At 32.1% G+C, this 20,707-nt stretch overlaps 2 protein-coding genes and 1 non-coding gene across 4 annotated transcripts; 2 read left to right on the top strand and 1 right to left on the bottom strand.

The window, feature by feature from the left end:
* Window positions 1-1,029: 1,029 nt before the first annotated feature.
* Window positions 1,030-3,772, top strand: LOC105766037 (class V chitinase). Of its 2 annotated transcripts, none has more exons than XM_012585361.2 (2): window positions 1,030-2,128; window positions 3,496-3,772. In XM_012585361.2, exons 1-2 carry the CDS (start codon window positions 1,051-1,053, stop codon window positions 3,510-3,512), a joined length of 1,095 nt encoding a protein of 364 aa, XP_012440815.1. In that variant the 5' UTR covers window positions 1,030-1,050; the 3' UTR covers window positions 3,513-3,772. The 2 variants fall into 2 exon arrangements, with proteins under 2 accessions (XP_012440815.1, XP_012440881.1); XM_012585427.2 differs by having other exon boundaries at window positions 3,499-3,772.
* Window positions 3,773-8,243: 4,471 nt separating this feature from the next.
* Window positions 8,244-8,350, bottom strand: LOC128042733 (small nucleolar RNA R71). Its single transcript, XR_008198245.1, has one exon. It is a non-coding gene; the product is annotated as a small nucleolar RNA R71 (small nucleolar RNA).
* A 4,782-nt stretch (window positions 8,351-13,132) lies between these two features.
* LOC105765866 (cysteine-rich receptor-like protein kinase 19) lies at window positions 13,133-16,286 on the top strand. Its single transcript, XM_012585165.2, has 7 exons — window positions 13,133-14,250; window positions 14,467-14,604; window positions 14,760-14,938; window positions 15,031-15,241; window positions 15,345-15,582; window positions 15,647-15,797; window positions 15,881-16,286. Exons 1-7 carry the CDS (start codon window positions 13,176-13,178, stop codon window positions 16,190-16,192), a joined length of 2,304 nt encoding a protein of 767 aa, XP_012440619.2. The 5' UTR covers window positions 13,133-13,175; the 3' UTR covers window positions 16,193-16,286.
* The last annotated feature ends 4,421 nt before the right edge of the window (window positions 16,287-20,707 follow it).

The following is a 20,707-nucleotide window of genomic DNA, read 5'->3' on the forward strand; positions in this document are numbered from 1 at the left end:
AGAAAAGTCTAAACCAGGAAACGGCAATTAGTGAACACCTCAACTCAACCCACAAAGGCCTAACTCCCCTAGGAGACTACTCTCCCAACTCTTTGATAGGGATCAACCCTCATCAAACTCGGATCTTCTTTTGAAAAGAGTTTCCATCAAATTTGACAAATCATTCCGTAATTCGTGGGTATGTTCAAAGGTTTCCGATCAATTATCTAGAAATTCTTCAATGTTTTCTCAACTCTTCAAATTAAGGTAGTTGGTATCGAATGAATGTACAGTTTTTCTATTAGTACTGGTTCATGTTAGTCACATAATAGGGTAATCCATTTCAATTTTATTGATAGTATACATAATATTTACACGAAGTAGTCACATAGGAATAAGAAAGATATATAATATATTCTTAAATATATGTCTAAAAGATATACAATAATATACAATATATTTAAAATATCAAATAATGAGAGTAACTAAATCTCTATGTAAAATACTCCTTAAAAATAAAACTTTTGTTTAAGTGGTAAAGAAAAAAAATATTGGTGGCATGGTTTCAAATATCACCCTATGTAAATTTTAACATACAAAATAAAAATAAAATACTCATCAATTATATAAAATATTCTTGAATAAGTTTCACTAATTCAATTTATCATTAAGCAAACTCAAAATAAATGAATAAAATAAACCCTGTGAATTTTTTTAAAAAATTGTTGAAAATTTTAATTTTTTAATGAAAAAATGGAATTTCTAAGTATTCCAAACAAATAATATGTGAATTATAATTCATATATATTATATAACATAGAAGAAATGGGATATCAATATCCTCATTTCATATAAAGAAAATAAATTTTCATGGAGTAAAAGAATGAAATTTGATGAGTGCTATATGTTGTATAATTTGACCAATTAATAATGTATGATTAATTTTCTAGTGTTGGATATTTTTTACCGGCTACGCAAGTTGGTCAGTGTCATGTATTAGGTGCTTCTTCAATCACTGTTGGTCATTGCTATATTTATTATACCATTCAAAGCTGCATTTGGAACTCAACAATGGCTGCAAAGCTTCTTAGCCTCTTGCTTTTCTGTTCGCACTCTCTGCTTCAGCTTAACTTCTCCGCCGGTCAGAATGTTGTTAGAGCTGCCTATTGGTCTGCAGACAGTGGATTTCCAGTTCCCGACATAGATTCCACACTTTTCACTCATCTTTTTTGTGCATTTGCTGATCTTGATTCTCAAACCAACCAAGTCACCGTTTCCTCGGCAAACCAGGCCCGATTCTCCACCTTCACTGAGACTGTCCAACTGAAAAATCCTTCCATTAAAACACTCCTTGCAATCGGTGGGGGGAGTTCATCGGCGTCAGATTTCGCTTCCATGGCTAGCCAAGCTAATACCCGGAAATCATTCATTGATTCGTCCATAAAGCTAGCTAGATCTAATAGCTTTCATGGCCTTGACCTTGATTGGGAAAACTTATCAACGCTTCCTCAAAAGACCAACTTGGGTTTACTTCTCCAAGAATGGCGAGCAGCTGTGGATAAAGAATCCACCACTACTGGCAACTCAAAATTACTTCTTTCAGCAGCACTACCTTTCCGCAACTCGGATTATCCAATCCAGGCTATACAAAATAGCCTGGACTGGATCAATGTGATGGCTTATGATTTTAACGCCCCTGGAAGGTCGACTGTAACCGGACCTCCTGCAGCATTATATAATCCTGGAACTCAATTGAGTGGGGATTATGGGATCAGATCATGGACACAATCAGGGTCAGGGATTCCGCCCAATAAATTAGTTCTTGGGCTTCCCTTTTACGGCTATGCCTGGCGGCTTGTGGATGCAAATAATCATGGGTTTTCTGCACCGGCTAGTGGACCGGCTGTATCGCCGAAGGGAGAACTGGGTTACGGTCAGATCAAGAATTTTTTTTCCGCTAACAGAGGCACGAAAGTTTACGACGCGGCAGTTGGTTCGAATTATTGTTACGCTGGGACGACATGGATTGGTTATGATGATACGGAAAGCATTAGAGCTAAGGTTTCTTACGTTAAACAAAATGGGTTGCTTGGTTACTTCGCATGGCACGTTGGCGCAGACGATGACGGTCGGACTCTCTCGAAAGCAGGTCAGTCAATGATTTCATACCTATACTTTCTCAATCCCCATACTCTAAATAATTCTTTCTCTAATATTGCGTTCTCTTCGTTTTTGTATTGCAATTTGCCATTACACCCAATATTTTATGTTCATGTGGTGAAGGTTTTAACCGAAATCGTCACATTTCTCATTTATTTTTTTTTTAAATTTTAATTAATAGTTATGTGTTATCATAAGATTATTTTTCTAATTTGGTTCTTATGTTTTTTATCTAAATTTATTAAAATAATGATCAGAATAAACTTAGATAAATGACTGTCCAAATACAAAAGAATAATAGTAATAAATTATCCAAGTTCATATTAGACGTAGTTTCTTAAATAATTATTAAAATGTTATTTATTTTAGAATTTTTAAAATTTTCTAAAATATTTGTTGACATGGAAAAAATTCCTTCATATTAAACTTACATGATATCTCATATGTCACTATTTTGTTATATTAGTAAAAAAATGACGGTCAAATTTGGTTAACGTTAATGATCAAGAGCTTAATTGATTAATTTTTAATTATAAAATTTGAATTGAGTACAAATTTTCATGAGCACTTAATTGATTTTTTTTATCTTTTTGCAAAGGGCATTTTTACCATAAATTTTGATTTTCTTTTATAAATTTCATAAATTTTTATAATATTTTATATATTTCTATACGTTTTCTTTTAATTTTGTAAAAGATTTTAGATTTTCAAATACTTTTAAATAGTCTTTTTTTAATGACATGGCACTCTTTCATAACCTCCTAATGGTGTAAAAAAGATAAAAGTAAAATTTAGTCTTTGAATTTGACAGTTTTTATCAATTTAGTCCTTAATTTTTTTTCATTCATATTAATACTAGAACTTGGCAATTTTTTCAATTTGGTTCCTAAAGTTGGATTTCATTAAGGTGTGATGATGTGGCACACTATTATTGTGCCATATCATCACTTGAAAATTTTAAAAATTATATAGAATCTAAAAATACAAAAAATTAAAAATATAAATAAAATTTTAAAATTTTATAAAAAATCTTAAGTATGTGGCACAATCACAAGGTGCCACATCATCATAGTTTAACAGAATACAAGTTCAAGGACCAAATTAAGAAAAGTTGTCAAATTTCAAGACTAATACCAAAAAAGTTCGAGGACTCAGGACTAAATATTGCTTTAAAGGGTTAAACCATTTAACGGAACCCAAGTTTGAGGACTAATATGAACAAAAAAAAGTTCAAGGACCAATTTTTAAAAAAATTACCAAATTTAAAGACTAAATATTGTTTTATTCCTAAAATTAAGAAATTTTACTACCAATATATCAAATAACTAACTTTTATTTTATTTATGTTTGTTTCAGCAGCAACGGGATCTTGAGGATTGTAAATGACAATTGCCTGAAGTAACGAAGATACTAAATAAGAATGACCGCCAAATTTTTAGAAAGTTTTAGCTTGAAACTAGTTACTGACTGAATATACGTATAATGAAACTAGCTTATGTTATACGTAGTACTTCTTGAATGGTATATATGCAATATTATTTACTTTAAATATACAAATGGTCACTAAATTAAAAATTATGTTTATTTTCATCTATCAAAAATTACATTACGATCACCAGCTTTACTATTTTAAGTTTCATGATTAAGTTATGTTGAACAATTGAAGAAGAAGGAAGGAAGGATAAGAGCAAAGTGGGAGAAAAATGTCTACTTGTTTCATTAATCAAGCTTTAAAATCTAAAAGAAAGAATGAACTATCTTTTATACAAGAGGTGTAAGCTAGAAATTTCATCTAATTCTTTCACTTCGAACCCACACCCACAACAGCACATAAGCAACCAAAGCACAAATAGGATTCATTCTTTCTTTTTGCTCTTCATTGTTTTCACTTTTCTTAACAACTCAAGGTGAACAACACTTTCACGAAGTGTCATAAGTGGATCATACTAGCTCAAAAGCAAAATGAATTATAAAACTCATATCTATAGCTTTTGCAAGAAATATCTTCTACTCGGCTTGTCACTTGATCAAGTAATTCTTAAATCACTTGTATTTCTACGATAGCATATACGAATGATATTAGGTAATTCCATTTTTGCTTTTTCTTCTTCTTTTCTTTCTTCCTTGTTTTAAAGCTTCTAAGGTTGAAATTGAAAGTGTTAGGTTAGGGTTTTTACTTTACATCAAAAGACCTAAAAGGAATAAAAATAAAGTTAATGTTAGTAGAAAATTAGGTAAATAAGTGTAATATAGGTAGCAAATAGTTGAAATGTTAATGTTAGTAAAATTAGATTCAAGAAGAGTAAACAAAATAAAATTAAAAGTTTTAAAATAATATAAAATGTTCCCAAAATTATTGACATTTGCAATAACTTCAATTTTGTTTTTACTAAAGTAAGTATTACAAATTATCCAATTATTGAAGAGTTTTCATAAATAAGGTTCAAATTCTAAACCTAATCGGAGAGACTTGAAACTCACTAAGTCTTGCCACTAAGATAGTAACTTGTTGGAAAATGTTTATAATACATAGTTTTTGTGTACTCGAAAATTGATAGATTTAGCAATTCAATCTTATATATTAAATTAAAATATTGACGAATTGAAAAGAATCAAAAGAACTAGAAACGAATTTTTAAAAAATAATTCGTTCATTATTTTTTCCAAAATTTCAATTTATTAAACTAGTTTTTTTGACCCAAAGATTGAGTGATCTAAGAAAGGATTTTTGAAAGGAAAAAAAGAGATAGATTGTGATCTTAATTCTTACTTGAAGATTTAGAGATAGGAATGTGCTAATATAAGGAGGAGATGTGATGATTCATGACAGTTCACCTGAAGGGCGGAGAGCTATACGGATGTTAGTATGGTCGACATAAGGGTTATCAATAAGGATTAAAGAGGGATCAAAAGAATTTCAAACGACTGTATTCGTTCCCTTCTCCTACTATTTCTATGCTTTTAAGGAGTTACCTCTGATCAATCAATTCCAAACTCCTTGGTATTAATTAAATTCATGAGTACCTTTTAAGATTTAAGTAAAAAAAAGAATTTGGTAATGACAATTAATATATATATATATATATATATATATAATGGATAAATAGATAGAAATATAGATATATTATCAAAAAATGTTTGGTGTAATGGTGAAGCAAATTGCATTTCTAATCTTGAAGACAATATTATTGAGAAGAATAATTATGAACCCCAAACATGGACGGATATGTATATATATGTTTTACTGAGCTGGCCCTTAACGAGGCCACCAACTAAAGTTTTATTTTGATATTTTTATACATTTTAATCTTAATTATTCACACTTTATTATTTCCATCAATTATATATCTATACATACTTACTATTTCAATGTCACCCAAAACTCAAAGTAAGAAATTAAAGTATAATTAGAGATTTGAAATTAATAATTTTATGCCTTACACATATACAATCTTACTAAATCTTGACTAATTAATGCATTTTCTTTGTATTTCATTATGTAAGAAATAAAATCTAAACCAAAATCTTCAAATTTCTGCTATCTAAGTTCTTATGTCATTATTATTTCAACTTTAATTAAATTCAAGATTAATTGGATCTTCCTAAAAAGTAAATAAGGGTAAATTAGGATGGGTGGTGCAATGTAGTGTGATGCATTTAACTTATTTTTTGTCTCATGTTATAGTATCGTTACAATATCTAATTTCACTATCACTATTATTTTTACACTAATAGTAGATAAACACACCACCCATACAAACCCACCCTAAATCTGAAATTAAAAACCCAGGTTACTATTTTAATTGACAAGCTTCTAGAAGATTATAAATCAGTAGTAGTTGTCCTACACAACCCATTAATTATTTTGAAAATTGAAATGCAATTTGTTTACATTTTTGTCTTGATGCATTGTTTTTCAATCTGCATCAGCACGTGGAATGGAAAATTTTATGTCTTTAGGAAATTGAGTAGGACATGATATTCGGCTTATTGTTTGCCCCTCCTGAATAGGAAATTGTTTGTTTAGGACTCCAAAAGATTTATCAAATTTTAAGTTAATATGTGATCAATTATAATTTGCCCCTCTCAAATTATAAAGATATAAATGGTGAAGCTGCACTTTAACTCTTATAAAAGTATATAATTTAATCTCGTCCCTCCCTCCAAAAAAATAGCTCCCCCTCTGCACATGAGCTCTTACTTTTTACTAGTGTTGAAATATTTGAAGTTGCTACAATCTGCTAAGGAAAATGGCCACTTCCTTTACCACTGCGACAAAACAATAACTTGTCTTATTTAAAAGATTGACGATTTATTGAACTAAATCTTTGGGTTGTGCTGATATCATGGAATGATTCAAACCCATCAATGAAGATCAACTCATTTGAAAATACATATCCGGATCAAAATTAGAAGATTTATTTGCCAATAGTCCATTTTACTTTGGTCATTAATATTATATTGTATTTAGCTATTTTAGCTGTTGTTTAAAAGGGACTGTGATTGTAAAATCTTTGTATAATTAGTTTTACAAGCTAAGTTCTCAAGGGATACTGTAAAGGGATATAGTCTTTAAAATACAAGAGTGAAGATTATTATTTAGGGTGTGTTAGAACTAATATTATCGGGTGTATTTGTTTCAAAAATAGTGAGTTGCTCCGTAAACATAATAAAACTGAACTGCGTATCCCCTCTATTCATTGTGTTTGTTACTGTTGTTATAAAAGTGCTCACTTCTGCTCATATTTTGTTTCTGGTATATGTAATTATCTCATGTACGCAAAAGTCTAAATATTTGAGTCAACGAAATGAGAAAAATACTTCAATCAAATCCTCACTTCACGTTAAAAGAAAAAGACAACAAAGACATTGGTAATTACAATTAAAATGAGCCCACCTTTTGCGGAACATGAAAAAGAGATCAATCTTTAATAATGTATGGGTTTTTTTGTCAAAATAATTTCATCACGTTTAATACTAAAAATATTCCTTCCCGCCAATAGTTTAATATTGCTGGAGGCACACTTTTTTTGTAGAGCTCAGGAATTTTGTGTTAAAATATCTGAGGTAAAACTATAAATTTTTACAATTTAAAATGAATATAATTATTAATTTTAAAAGACCAAAATACAATTTAGATAAATCCTTATCTTTTTAGGTTTGAAATGTTAAAACTAAAAATATGGGGATTAATTATATAATTTAATTTAAAATTTTGTTTGAAATGATATTTAATGTGTTACGTCAGCTTATCGTTACACTGTTAATGGTAATTAATGACTCAGTGACTAAAATATTACAACACGATAACGTAAGTAACTATAATGTAACATTTCAAATATAAGTGACTATAACTCTTTTTCATTATTTATTAGGGATAGGATATTTTTGGTGCTTTCAACGACAGCATTAAATTTTGGCGCCGTTGCCGGGGATTGGCAACGTACTAATCCTGTTTTTTGTTTCTTATGACCAGATTTGCTCCAGGTACTCTTGTGTTCGGTTTAGAAATTGAGAAGACTGCTAGAGCCAATCGCAATGAGACAAAGTTACGAAAAAAGTAATCAGCGGTGGTTGGAACTCAAAGTAACCCACCGCCAAAAATCGAAGTCGACGACGAAGCTGAGTTTAGGGTTAACGAAAACCCTACTTGAACACTTGAAAGCGAAAAAGTAGAAGTCGACTCACCAGAAGAAGTGCTTAATGCTAGGGTTGACGAAAACCCGAATCTAGCACACCAATCAATGGCTCAAACGATCCGGCAACTAGCTGAAGCTCCGACAGAACAACCGCCATTGTGCATCGCATATCCTACTGTGGATACCGATTTTGAGTTGAAATCAGGTTTAATCCAGTTACTGCCAACTTTTCGTGGGTTGCAAAATGAAAATCCCCACAAGCATCTGAAAGAGTTTCATATGGTTTGTCTTAGCATGAAACCTCAGGGGTTTACTGAGGATCAGATTAAATTGTGTGTTTTCCCTTTCTCCCTAGCAAATTCCGCTAAGGAATGGTTATTTTATTTACCTCCTGGATTTATTACAACTTGGGCTGATCTATCTCGTTTGTTTCTGAACAGGTTTTTTCCAGCGTCTCAAACAGCTGAACTAAGAAGAGAGATAGTTGGAATAAGGCAAAAAGAAGTTGAGTCCCTTTACGATTATTGAGAGCGGTTTAAGAAGTTGTGTGCAAGCTGCCCACAACATGGTATAACGGAGCAATCACTTCTCCAATACTTTTACGTAGGTTTGAAGCCCATTGAGATGAATATGGTAGACGCCGCTAGTGAATGAGCATTGGTCAACATGACTCCCCAACAAGCGAGAGACTTGATCTCCACGATGGCTGCAAATTCTCAGCAGTTTCGAGCCAATATTGAACCCCCTAGAAGGGTTCACCAGCTAAGTAATTCAACCTTAGAGGATAAAGTTGATAGACTTGCTAATATGATGAATTCTCTTATTACAGAAAAAGTGAAGACAGCCCGGTTATGCAGAATATGTGCTACACCTGATGATGCAACTGATGCATGTCCCAATTTGTATGATGATACCATGGTCCATCTGGATACTATAAGAAATTTCCCTAGGCCGCCACAAAGGCGATACGACCCCTACGGTAATACCTACAACCCAGGGTGGAAGGACCATCTTAACTTAAGTTATGGGGCCAATCTATGAAATAACTAGCCATACCAAAATCAGTTTCCGCAACAACCGTAAGGTTTAGGTAATTTTCTTGAAACCATGGTCAATAAGTTAGCAGCTAATGTTCTTGATTTTCAACAGCAAACTTTTAATTTCCAAAAAGAGATGAAGGATTTCCAACAAAAAACTGAGGCGTCCATCAGAGAGTTGACCACATCGATTGAGAAATTGACCTCTCAAGGGAAGCTACCGTCACAAACAGAACCAAACCCTAGACAAAATGCAAATGCAGTAACGTTGTGAAGCAGAAAGGTACTGGAACCGATTCCTGACAGGAATCTTGGCCAAGAAATTGCCCAGAAAAAACCTGAGAAAGACGAACAGGTCCGACTGAAGCCTCCATTGCCTAAAATTCAACTTCCATTTCCAGAACAATTCAACCAGTGTCGACGAGGTAAAGAGGACAAGGAAATCCTCGAAACATTTAGGAATATTGAGATCAACATTCCACTGTTGGATGCCATCAAGCAAATACCGCGGTATGCTAAATTTCTTAAAGAGCTTTGCACCAACAAGCGAAAATTAACAGGTAATGAAAGGGTGAATGTTGGTGAGAATGTACCCGTAGTGTTACAGCGAAAAATGTCGGCAAAATGCAAGAATAAGGGTATGTTTGTAATACCATGCAAAATAGGCCATCTGAAAATTAAGAAGGTTATGTGTGATTTAGGGGCTTCTATAAATGTAATGTCATATTCTATTTATGAATTACTTAACGCGGGTTTTTTTGACAAAAATAGGTGTTATCATTCAATTGACGGACATGTCTGTTGTGCATCCAGAAGGAGTTCTTGAGGATGTTCTGGTAAAACTTAATGAGCTTATTTTCCCTGCCATTAGCCATCCCAGTGAAATCTTAAGTGTAAATCGTATCGACATAATTGACTCTTTAGTGGAAGAGAATTTTGAGTCAATTTATGGAGTTAATTATGAACTTGATAAATTTGAATTTGTTAATGAGTTATTATCTCCAAATACTAAACTGTTACCTTATGTTATACAGGCACCAGAGTTGGAGTTAGAACCCGCATGAAATACAAGGAAATTAGACATCCTAGAGTTAGAAGAAATTCGCAATAATGCCTACGAGAATGCTCTCATTTATAAAGACTAGACAAAGTTGTTTCACGATAAGAGAATAGCTCAGAAGCATTTTCCGGTAGGACAAAAAGTTTTACTTGATAACTCCGAGTTAAACTTATTCTCAGGTAAGCTTCGGTCACGATGGCAAGGACCTTTTATTGTTACTGAAGTGTTCAAACATGGAGCGATTGAAATAGAGAGTGAAGAATCTGGAAACGGTTCGTAGTCAATGGCCAGCGGTTGAAGCCATTTTATGAGAATTTTCAAGCCCACACGGTTGAGAAAATCCATTTGGAACCATCATAGAACCAATAACTGCGTCGAGCTAACGACGTTAAACAAGAGCTTGTTGGGAGGCAACCCAATTTTTATTATTTATTTATTTATTTTCTTTACTTTATTTATTACTTTATTTTATTTTATTATTTATTACTTATTTGGATATTAATAAAATTTTCTTCTTTTGCTTAGATAAAACAGAGCAAAAATGTGAAGAAAATCGTTGAGCAACGCTTAGAGTGCATTGAGGCCCGACTTGAAACCTTTGGCCAGCAACTGACTGAGTTTATTGCCATCATATGCGATCGACAGTAACAACACGGGGAGTTTTTCTAAACTTTTCTACCTATTTATTTCTTTTTGTCCACATTGAGGACAATGTGCTTTCAGTAGGGGGAGGTACTCTTCGTTATTACTGTCATTTTCTACTGTGATTTTAGTTGTTGTTGCTGTGATTATTTTTGGCTGGTGTTGCTACTTGAGGCTCCATTTGTCCATATTTTTTTAATTGCCTACTGTTTGACCTACAAGTATGATTCTTGTTTTCTGGGAAAATTACGGATTTTCCATAATTGATGCCATCTCCACTGTTTTATTCTTATTAGGCTAAAAATAATTGTGATTCATAGAGTTAACTTTATCTTGCTTTTCGTAAAATTAATCAAGTTTAATATAAAATGAACACTTAATATGTTTGCATGCTAAAATATGTTCATTACTATTAAGGTAATTACTGAAACTTATTTTTGACATTTGATTGTTTTTTTTCTCTAAGTCCTCATAAAAAAAGAGTTATTATTAAAATGTCGTTTAATGTTTCCGTGGTTATGAGTGCAGCTTAAAAATGTGACTGACTAAGTAACGGGGGTAGGGTGCTTGGGTTGTCATACTATTTCACTTTAAAATATTGTGTGACGTGTTAGGTAAAACTCTGCTAACCGGAATTAATTTTTAAGAACATGTTGGGCTGAGTAATCGGGGTGAGGTGCTTGGTTGTCATCTCTTTTCGAGTCAAAAGGTTCGATGTGTTCTTAAGAAAAAATTATAATAAATTAGGAGTCTGCTGGGCTGAGTAACCGAGGTGGGGTGCTTGGCTGTCATCTCTCTTTGCGTGTAAAGGTTCAGTATATTCCTAAAGCATAAAAAAATATAAATAATAAAAAAAATCAAAATCAAAATAAAAAAATATATAATTTGGGGTCTAAAGGAGGAAACAAATAGGGTGTCTTGGTAGGTTTGGTAATTTACCTAAATTTCATTAAATAATTCAAGTTGATTCTAATTTTTTGTGTATTAATTGGAAAACTTTTTCTGTTTTACTTAAAGCAAGCTTAGGGTTCTCTTTATTTTTCATATGCATTTTTGACTGATTTTTATAAAACGCTGGAGTGATATTTCTTTTATGCCAGAATCTAACTTTCACAGTAGATAGGAACCATACTTGAGGGCAAGCATAGGCTAAGTAGGGGGAATTTGATAACACTCTAGAATAACGTATTTTTATGTATTAATTATGTATTTATTCTGAATATGATCCTGCTAATTTAAGCTATTAATGATCTTTTATCTCAAAGGGACTAAATTTGAGGCAAAAGCAAAATTAAGGGCCAAAAGCGTGAATTTAGAGATAAAATGGGCTAATGTGTGACACAAGGAAAAGTTGATGCCAAAAGTACAAGCATGGAGGACACAAGGGTTGAAATGTGAAAAGAAGAGATTTTATTCTATCATACTCTATTTTAATTACATTAGGATAATTAATATTAAGATAATTATTAAGGATTATTTAATTTTAGGATTTTATTTATCTTTATTTATCTTCAATTAAATGTATTTACCTTTTGGGAGCTTAAGTAGGATTAGACTATCTCTCCTAGCACTATAAATAGGGAGTGAAGTGACTCAAAAGACATCCATCTTTTTTTTGTAAACACTCTTTCCCAAAAAGTTTAGGCTTTTGTTCTTCTCGTATTTTATTTATTTTCTTTTCCACCACAACCATGAGCCACTAAACCCATCTAGCCGAAGGTTGTCGATATTCCCCAAAAAGGGTTCTTGAGGCTTAGAATCCGTACTTAGTCTCTTCGCCGAGTATTCATCATTTCTCCGCACTACGAGGCTAACGCTTCCGTCCATGTCCCTTAAGAATTAAGCTTTTCAACATATGTAAAGGTTGTTGCTTTGTATGTTTTGGGAAGGTTGCACAGTCGGTTCGTTAGCTTACTGCGTCAGAGGTTGGCGTGCCAAGAGACAAAATGACGTGGGATTCGCCATTGAGCAGCGTTGATCTAGCATAAGACGATTCCATAGAAGCGATTGTTGGCTAGAGTCAGGTTCTAATAAATCATAAGTCTAAATCCTTGGAGTTTGTGGTCGTAGGCGTCCTCTTCCACTATAACTGGCTTATTCGGTTTGAAAAGGATTATCTAAAAGCTGAGGATTGAACCCAAGGCGGAACGAGACAACTGGAGGCTGGAACCTCCCATAAGAATTTCTTTTCTCTCAACTCTATTTTTAATTTCTCGAATTTTCGATTCAAAATTCTTAATTCTGTTTTTATTTTATTTTTCTTTTCCAAATCCAAACCTTTAATTCTGTTTTTTTTTCAAAGAACGTAGGTTTTCTTGGGCAAGATTCTGCTTAGAATTTCATGGAACAAGACATTGTGTAAATCCAGTCCCTGAGATTTGACCCTACATCTCTTTTACTATTTTTTTTCATTATTTATTAATGATAAAATATTTTTGGTGCTTTCAACAACTGCATCAGTTATTAGTCTAATCCTTTGTAATTACTACCCGTGATAATAAACTTAGAAAATTGTTATTTGAGCAAATCAAAGTCAAAGTTATGTCTTGGTGGGGATAGCATTACATTTGTCTGTTTTCTTTTATGTAGTCATTTCCAACCAAATTCTACGTTTAATTATCAACTCTCCAAGAAATCATCACCCTGAAAGTTTCCTCCATGGTTATGGTACCCAAGTTTATCATACTTCTCTATATTTTTCTCTCTTTAGGACTCAATCCATCACGAGCACAAACCTGGATTCAAGCTGGTTACTGGTATTCCGGCACTGAATTCCCCATTGCCGATATAAATTCATCTCTTTTCACTCACCTTATTTGCGCTTTCGCTAACATCAATGCCTCATCCTATCAACTCTCCGTTTCTTCTTCTGATGACCAATACTTCTCTACTTTCACAAACACGGTCAAACAAAAAAACCCATCAGTCACCACGCTTTTATCCATTGGAGGAGGAAGTGCAAACCGTTCAGTCATAGTTTCAATGGTAAGCAATTCGTCCCATAGGAAATCCTTCATTGATTCCTCAATAAAAACAGCTAGGCTTTACGGCTTCCAAGGCCTAGACTTTAGCTGGGTTTCAGCCAACACAAGCTCCGATATGAGCAATATGGCTGCTCTCTTCCAAGAATGGCGAGCTGCAATAGATTCAGAGACGGGTCAGTCTAAGTTGATATTAACGGCTGCAGTTCCATATTCTCAATATTCACAGTCGTCTACTTATCCAATAGACTCATTGAGGACGAACTTGAACTGGTTACACGTTAATGCCTTCGATTTTTACATGCCAACATGGGAAAACCTCACGAGAGCTCATGCAGCACTATATGACCCAACCAGTAATTTCAATGCAGATTTCGGTATAGAATCATGGATTACTGGAGGACTACCAGCGAATAAGTTGGTTTTGGGTTTGCCTTTGTATGGCTATGCGTGGACACTAGTCAACCCCAGGGATAACACGATTGGCGCACCAGCGTCAGGGCCGGCTATATCAAAAACTGGGGAGATGACATACAAGGAGATAAGGAATTATATTCATAGTCATGGCGCCAATTCAGTGTATAATGCTACTTTTGTAGTGAATTACTGCACCGTAGGAACCACCTGGATTGGTTTCGATGATGTTGAGGTTGTCAAAGTCAAAGTTTCCTTTGCCAAGGAAAGGAAGCTGCTGGGCTACTTTGTGTGGCAAGTTCCCAATGACGACAATTGGTTGCTTTCGCAAACTGCAGGTATGCTTACAAGAGTTTTCGTGATACTTTTATCAAAATACAATGAAGAAGAAGCTCACCAAGCCGGCTTGAGAAGGACCAAAAAAAAAAAAGGAATTAGTTAACTAAGAAAAACTATAATCTAAAGAGGCCATAGAAATAAACATCATGAAATTAATGAAAAAAGAATCTTTCTGGCAAGCTTTCATTATTTATTTATTTTTAAATCTGTATCAGTTGATGTGGATGGTGAGAATGGTACAGAGAAAAAAGGGCGGTCGTCGTTGATTATTATATTGGTTCCAGTCACTGGGGTCTTGATTTTGATCGGGGCATTGACGTACTACATTCGAAGGACAAAGAATAAGAAGAAAGGTATTTATTTCGAGCTATCTCACTTAACTGCTCATTCACTATTCCCTCTTCATTATTTAGCAGTAAATCTCTAAACTTCGATCCTGTTGAATTATGTAAATGGAATTCCGAGTACAAAGCAGCTTATTCATGAATGTTTTTTGGTTGGTTAACAGATACCGAGTACAAAGCTAAAAATTCCAAGTCCAAAGCAAATCTTATGACAGAAGCTGGAGATTTTAACAACAATGCTCCTAATCTGATGGTTTATAGATTCTCTGATATTGAGGAGGCCACTAATAGGTTTTCATTTGAAAATAAGCTTGGGGAAGGTGGATATGGTCCTGTTTACAAGGTAAAGCTAAGCTATTCTAGCTATTTGATGTAAAATTTTGGAAATTACATTGCACTTTTCCAAGGAACTGTAAATAAATTCCCATTTGCCAGGGTGTTTTATCAGATGGAAGGGAAATAGCAGTAAAGAAACTTTCGAAAACATCTACACAAGGATTTGAGGAGTTTAAAAATGAGGTCATGCTAACAGCAAAACTGCAGCATGTAAACCTCGTTAGAGTTTTGGGATTCTGCATTGAGAGAGAAGAACATATGCTGGTCTATGAGTTTATGCCAAATAAGAGTTTGGATTACTACCTTTATGGTAATTTATAGTTAATCTATAAGCAATTGAATTACTGGTTGAACAACAACTGGTTAAATCTTATCTTAATTTTCATTTATGATGAATGTTTCATTGTCTACAGATCCAATAAAACGGTACATGCTGGATTGGGAAAAACGTGTTGAAATTATTGAAGGAGTTACTCAAGGGCTTCTATATCTTCAAGAATACTCGAGATTGAAAATTATTCATAGAGATTTAAAAGCTAGCAACATTTTACTAGATGAAGAAATGAAGCCCAAGATATCAGATTTCGGAATGGCTAGAATTTTCTCTAAAGATGAAGTTGAAGCCAACACACACCGCATTGTCGGCACATAGTAAGTTAATTCTGAGAATACGAAAATTGAGTGTGGACATTGACACTTTGTTTTGCTTTTGCAGTGGTTATATTCCTCCTGAATATGTTAAAAAGGGTTTATATTCCATCAAATCAGATGTATATAGTTTCGGGGTCCTACTTCTTCAGATCATAAGTGGACGAAAGACCGCATGTTTATATGGATTACATGAAAATTTAAGTCTTCTTGAATTCGTAAGTCTCAACATGATCTCTATACCCTTTTTCAATCATTAAGTTGTGAAGATAATTGAATATAATGTTTGAATAAAACTCAGGCATATGGATTATGGACACAAGAGAAAGGCATGGAATTCATGGATCCCACACTGGATGACACAAATTCATCATGCACGTTATTGAAATGCATGCAAATAGCTTTGTTATGTGTGCAGGAAAATGCCAATGACAGGCCTACCATGCTGGAAGTGTCGTCGATGCTTAGAAATGAAACCACACCGATGGCCAACCCGAAAAGACCTGCTTTCTCAGAAAGAACCAATGAAAATGATGAACTAAAGAGATCGAATTTGAAACCTGAAATATGTTCAATCGATGACTCGCCCATATCAGAAGTGGTTGGTCGATGACTTTGGTGGCTAAGAAAATTTGTTATCATCAAATACTATTTCAACTTTATCTCTTTTGGTTATTAAACTATTCATGATAATTTAAATCCCTTAAATACGAATAATTTATATCAGTTTTTTTTTACAAAGAATTATAACTATATATTTAAGAGATGTTACTTGAATAAGTTTATCTCTTACTTTAATAGTTATGTCTATAATTTATGAAATATTAGTTGAATAATTATGTCTATTTTAAATATGTATTTATTCAAAAATAAAAAAACCACCTATAGAAAGTAATGTCTTTATATATTAGAATTCTTATAAATAGCAATGGGATTTCATTTGGAAAATATATCAAAAAAAATTTAAAAGTTTTTTTCTATTTGTCCTCAATATTGTTCTATACTTTGCGCAGTGCTTAGTGAATTATTTTCGTCAGTGTAAAAGGGAAATAATCATCGGGCTTATTGTATCCTGATCAAAGTTCATTTGGTTGAAACTCGTTTGCACACTAAGTATAGGTGGGGGGATAAAACCTTAAAAATAGTAGTTTTATACATGCCTTGAAGCCTTGTCTTATTGCTTTGTTTTTCTATTCGAGTTGTTGTTCGTATTTCATTTGTAAGTTTGAGGTTTTCCTCACCAAACTTCCACACTAACAAAAAAAAAATAGAGTTTTGATTGTCGGCTTTCGTTGAAAATTTTGTGTTATGAAAGTTGCCAAATTGCAATTTGCTATGAAAAATGTTTTGTGGAATTATACGAATTGCGAAAATCATTGGATTGGTTGTTTTTATACCATTTTAGAAATGTTTTATGGATTTTACTTACCTTACTCGAATTTGTTTTTAAATTGCTTTTAAATAAATTTTAATATTAGTAAAGTTAGAATTTAGAGATCACTATTAAGCCGCTTAGTATTAGGGTTTTTAATTTCGTGTGCAAATTATAAATAACTCATAAATTCGTGATCAATTACCAACCAATCTCTACAAACCTTTATTTTTGAAAAGACATTACTTCATATAATCTTGATAGGTTTGATTCCATTTACTCGTTGGCTATTCAAATGAGACTTGTTGAATAATTTTAATGTTATTTTTGCTTTTATAAGCATATTTAAAAATTATATTTTAATGTATAAAATTGAATAACTAATCCAGCAAATTACTCTCGACATCGCCTACGCGCAAACACCTTCCCTAACGCATCCGGTCAACTTAGGACAATCGTTAGTCAGTGCTTGACCATTGGCTGTCACTTTATTCATTGAATCTTATTTTGACTTGATTCGTTCTCTTAAGTCAATTCGATCCAAGGGCAAAGTCAAAAATTATTTAAGGGGTCCAAAATTAAATTTTAATTTTTATGATAGCAAAGATGCAATTTTACTATTTTAATAGTTTATATTTTTATAACTTTTAAAGGATTAAATCAAAATTTTATAATTTTTAAGGAACCAAAGTGTAATTTTATTTTTACTAATTTAAAATTTTAAAAGGCCTAAATAGAAAAATTTTCATTTTAAGAGGTCGGCCTAACTACACCCTGGTGATCCTCTTTAACTCATGTAATTACCAAACTTTTTCTAATAGCAATACTAAACTAATGCAATCAAACGAAAATTAATAGAGTCCACGAATTATCTCACTTCATTTGTTTTATGATAGTTTCCTTCTTATTGTTATATCTGGAAATAGTTATAAGCTTTACTAATAAACCATTAAATTTAATGGAAATTTTCAACATTTAATATTTTAAATTTATAATATTAAATATATTTAATATTTTATTTAATATAAAAATTTCAACAAAAAGGTATTGAATGAGATAATTAGGTAGATAGCTATTTATCACATTAATTATCATTTAAAAATGAGATATTTAAATTACCATAATAAGATTAAAATTAAAATTAAACAATCTTTTAAAATTAATATTTACTTTTATGAATTCAATACTGTATTTACTAATTTACCAAGCAATTTTCTAATATAAATTCAACACTTATAAAATTGACTTGTTGAAAAATATTGTCTATTTTTAAATTTTAAAGAAATAGCATTTGGTGCATTGTTAATTTCTTTTATTCTCTTTAAAAATAGCTATATGCAGAGGTGGGTCCTCATTATGGCTTCGGAGGGTCTTGGCTCCTCAAAATTTTTAAAATTTTAGTTATACTTTTAAATTTTTTGAAAATTTTAAATAGATCCCAAAAGGTTTTAAAATTATTATTAAACCTTTGAAACTTTAAAAAAATTAATTAGATTATGCAATTTCTTTTTAAAATTTTCATAAAATATCTAATGTCGCATGTGTTACATATAATTTTACGTATTTAATATTTAATATTATTTAAATATTATCTTTTTATTTGTAGTAATTAACGTAAAATTATATTTTTTGAATAAATGCTTTTTATGTGTTACATATGATTTTACATATGATTTATATGGCATGTATTTCTAAACACTTTACACTTCACACATATTCCGAGAACCGGCTAAATTGGGCTCTGATACAAATAAAATGTTACACCCCTTACCCGAGACCATTTTCGGAGTCGAGCATGAGGCGTTACTTGACTTAATTTAAAAGTTCGGGGCATAAAAATTTACTTTTAAAATTAATTTCACCATTCATAATAAAGTTATCCACCTTCGCAGCAGTTACTAAATTAATTATAACTCAAGTTACGAAACTCAAAATTTAAATCCGTAAATTTTCCTTGAAACTAGACTCATATATCTTCTTAGCATAAAATTTTCAGAATTTTTTGTTTAGCCAATTTGTACATTTTATTCTTTAAAGTCTCCCATGTTTCACTGATTGACTATCCTGACCTCTTGTCACTAAAATTCAATTATCTCATTGTACAGACTTCATATGGTGCTTCCACTTATTTCTCTACTTAAAATAGACTCATTAAGGATTCTATACATATAAATTATAACTCATAATTCCTTCTGTACAATTTTTAATGAATTTCTAAAGTCAGAACAGGGGACTTCAAAAACCATTCTTATCCTGTCTCACTAAAATTCAAATATCTAAAAATATATAACTCTTTTGCTTACTCTATTCTTTCATTTGAAAGTAGACTCATTCAGCTTTAATTTCATATCTCACTCAGCTTCTAATTCAATTCCCACAATTTTTGGTGATTTTTCAAAGTTACAACAATGTTGCTGTCCAAAAACTGTTCCATTGCAATTTTATTATTATTTTAAAAAAAATCAATATAACCCCTTTATAATTATCTAACCTTCCCTACAATTTTCAAATCACAACCAATTTCAGTATCTCAACTACTTCATTTAAATACTAATAAAGTTCAACCAATCAACCATTTCAAGCTAAAAACATGTATATTTCAATGTCTAACACAACCATCACATTTAGATTTACTTTGCATAATTAGTCATTCATTCTATTACTTTTTCCTTCAAATCCCTATACATGCCATATAAATCAAAAAGTTATTTAACAAAATCTACCGGAGTAAATCTGGATAGTGTGATTCTTGATGTAGATCCGATCCTCCGAACGTATTTATATGTCAATCTACAAGAAACAATAAACACACACAAGTAAGCTTATAGAAAGCTTAGTAAGTTCATAGGCATTTAAGATAAATCTTACCGAACTAATCATAATAATTCACATCTTATTATTCACTACACTTCCTGCCATACACAATTTCCAATTGATGAAATCATTTAATTGAGCTTAATTTCAACAACTACGATAAATCTACCACTTGAATATGAGTCTATGTAACACTTACCGACTTTATCAAAATTAGTGAACGTCTTATGGAATTGAGTACTTCATTTCCTCGATGCCATAGTCCAACTATGGTCTTTCACATAATCACATAATACATACCGATGCCATAACCCAGCTATGGTCTTACACGGAATCACTTATCATTTATCTCTTATCTCTGATCAGATAAGTGTAGCTAAGCTACCACTTATCACTTATCACTTGTCACTGATTAGATAAGTGTAGCTAAAGCCACCACTTATCACTTATCACTGATCAGAAGTACTCAAATCCGACATTCCGCTCAATTTGATTATTTATTCGCTTTTCGCATTATTATTTTATTTCCAATCCATCAACAAATATATATCATCATACACTATATAATTCATGAAATTAACATTTAATCATTAAATTTCAGCCATATGAACTTACCTGACTACCTTGGAAAAGTTGCGGAAGTTTAGTGGCTAATCGGTAATTTTCTCCTTTCCTCGTTTACCTTTGGGTTCTTGATCTAAAATACAAATTTATTAATTCATCAGCATCTAATTCAATTCTAATTCATTTCACAATTTATACCCCTTTAATTTTCGAAATTACAATTTTACCCCAAACTTTACAATTTTTACAATTTGGTCCCTACTCATTTAACCCCTCAATTGATCTAATTTTTCTCAATTAGCACTTTTTCCAACCATTTTATACCACTATATAGCCTTTTATAGTCAAAATATCAACACCAAACCCTAATTCCAAACT

Source organism: Gossypium raimondii, chromosome 7 (genome assembly GCF_025698545.1).
Source record: "Gossypium raimondii isolate GPD5lz chromosome 7, ASM2569854v1, whole genome shotgun sequence".
In the NCBI taxonomy this organism is placed as follows: domain Eukaryota; kingdom Viridiplantae; phylum Streptophyta; class Magnoliopsida; order Malvales; family Malvaceae; genus Gossypium; species Gossypium raimondii.

What these genes read in the sequence shown, in the direction of transcription:
- LOC105766037 (XM_012585361.2), top strand. Translation starts at nt 1,051, where the DNA reads ATGGCTGCAAAGCTTCTTAGCCTCTTGCTTTTCTGTTCGCACTCTCTG.
- LOC105765866 (XM_012585165.2), top strand. Translation starts at nt 13,176, where the DNA reads ATGGTTATGGTACCCAAGTTTATCATACTTCTCTATATTTTTCTCTCT. An exon ending in GACAAAGAATAAGAAGAAAG is followed by an intron (nt 14,605 to 14,759) that starts GTATTTATTTCG and finishes GTTGGTTAACAG; the next exon opens with ATACCGAGTACAAAGCTAAA. An exon ending in CACCGCATTGTCGGCACATA is followed by an intron (nt 15,583 to 15,646) that starts GTAAGTTAATTC and finishes TTGCTTTTGCAG; the next exon opens with TGGTTATATTCCTCCTGAAT.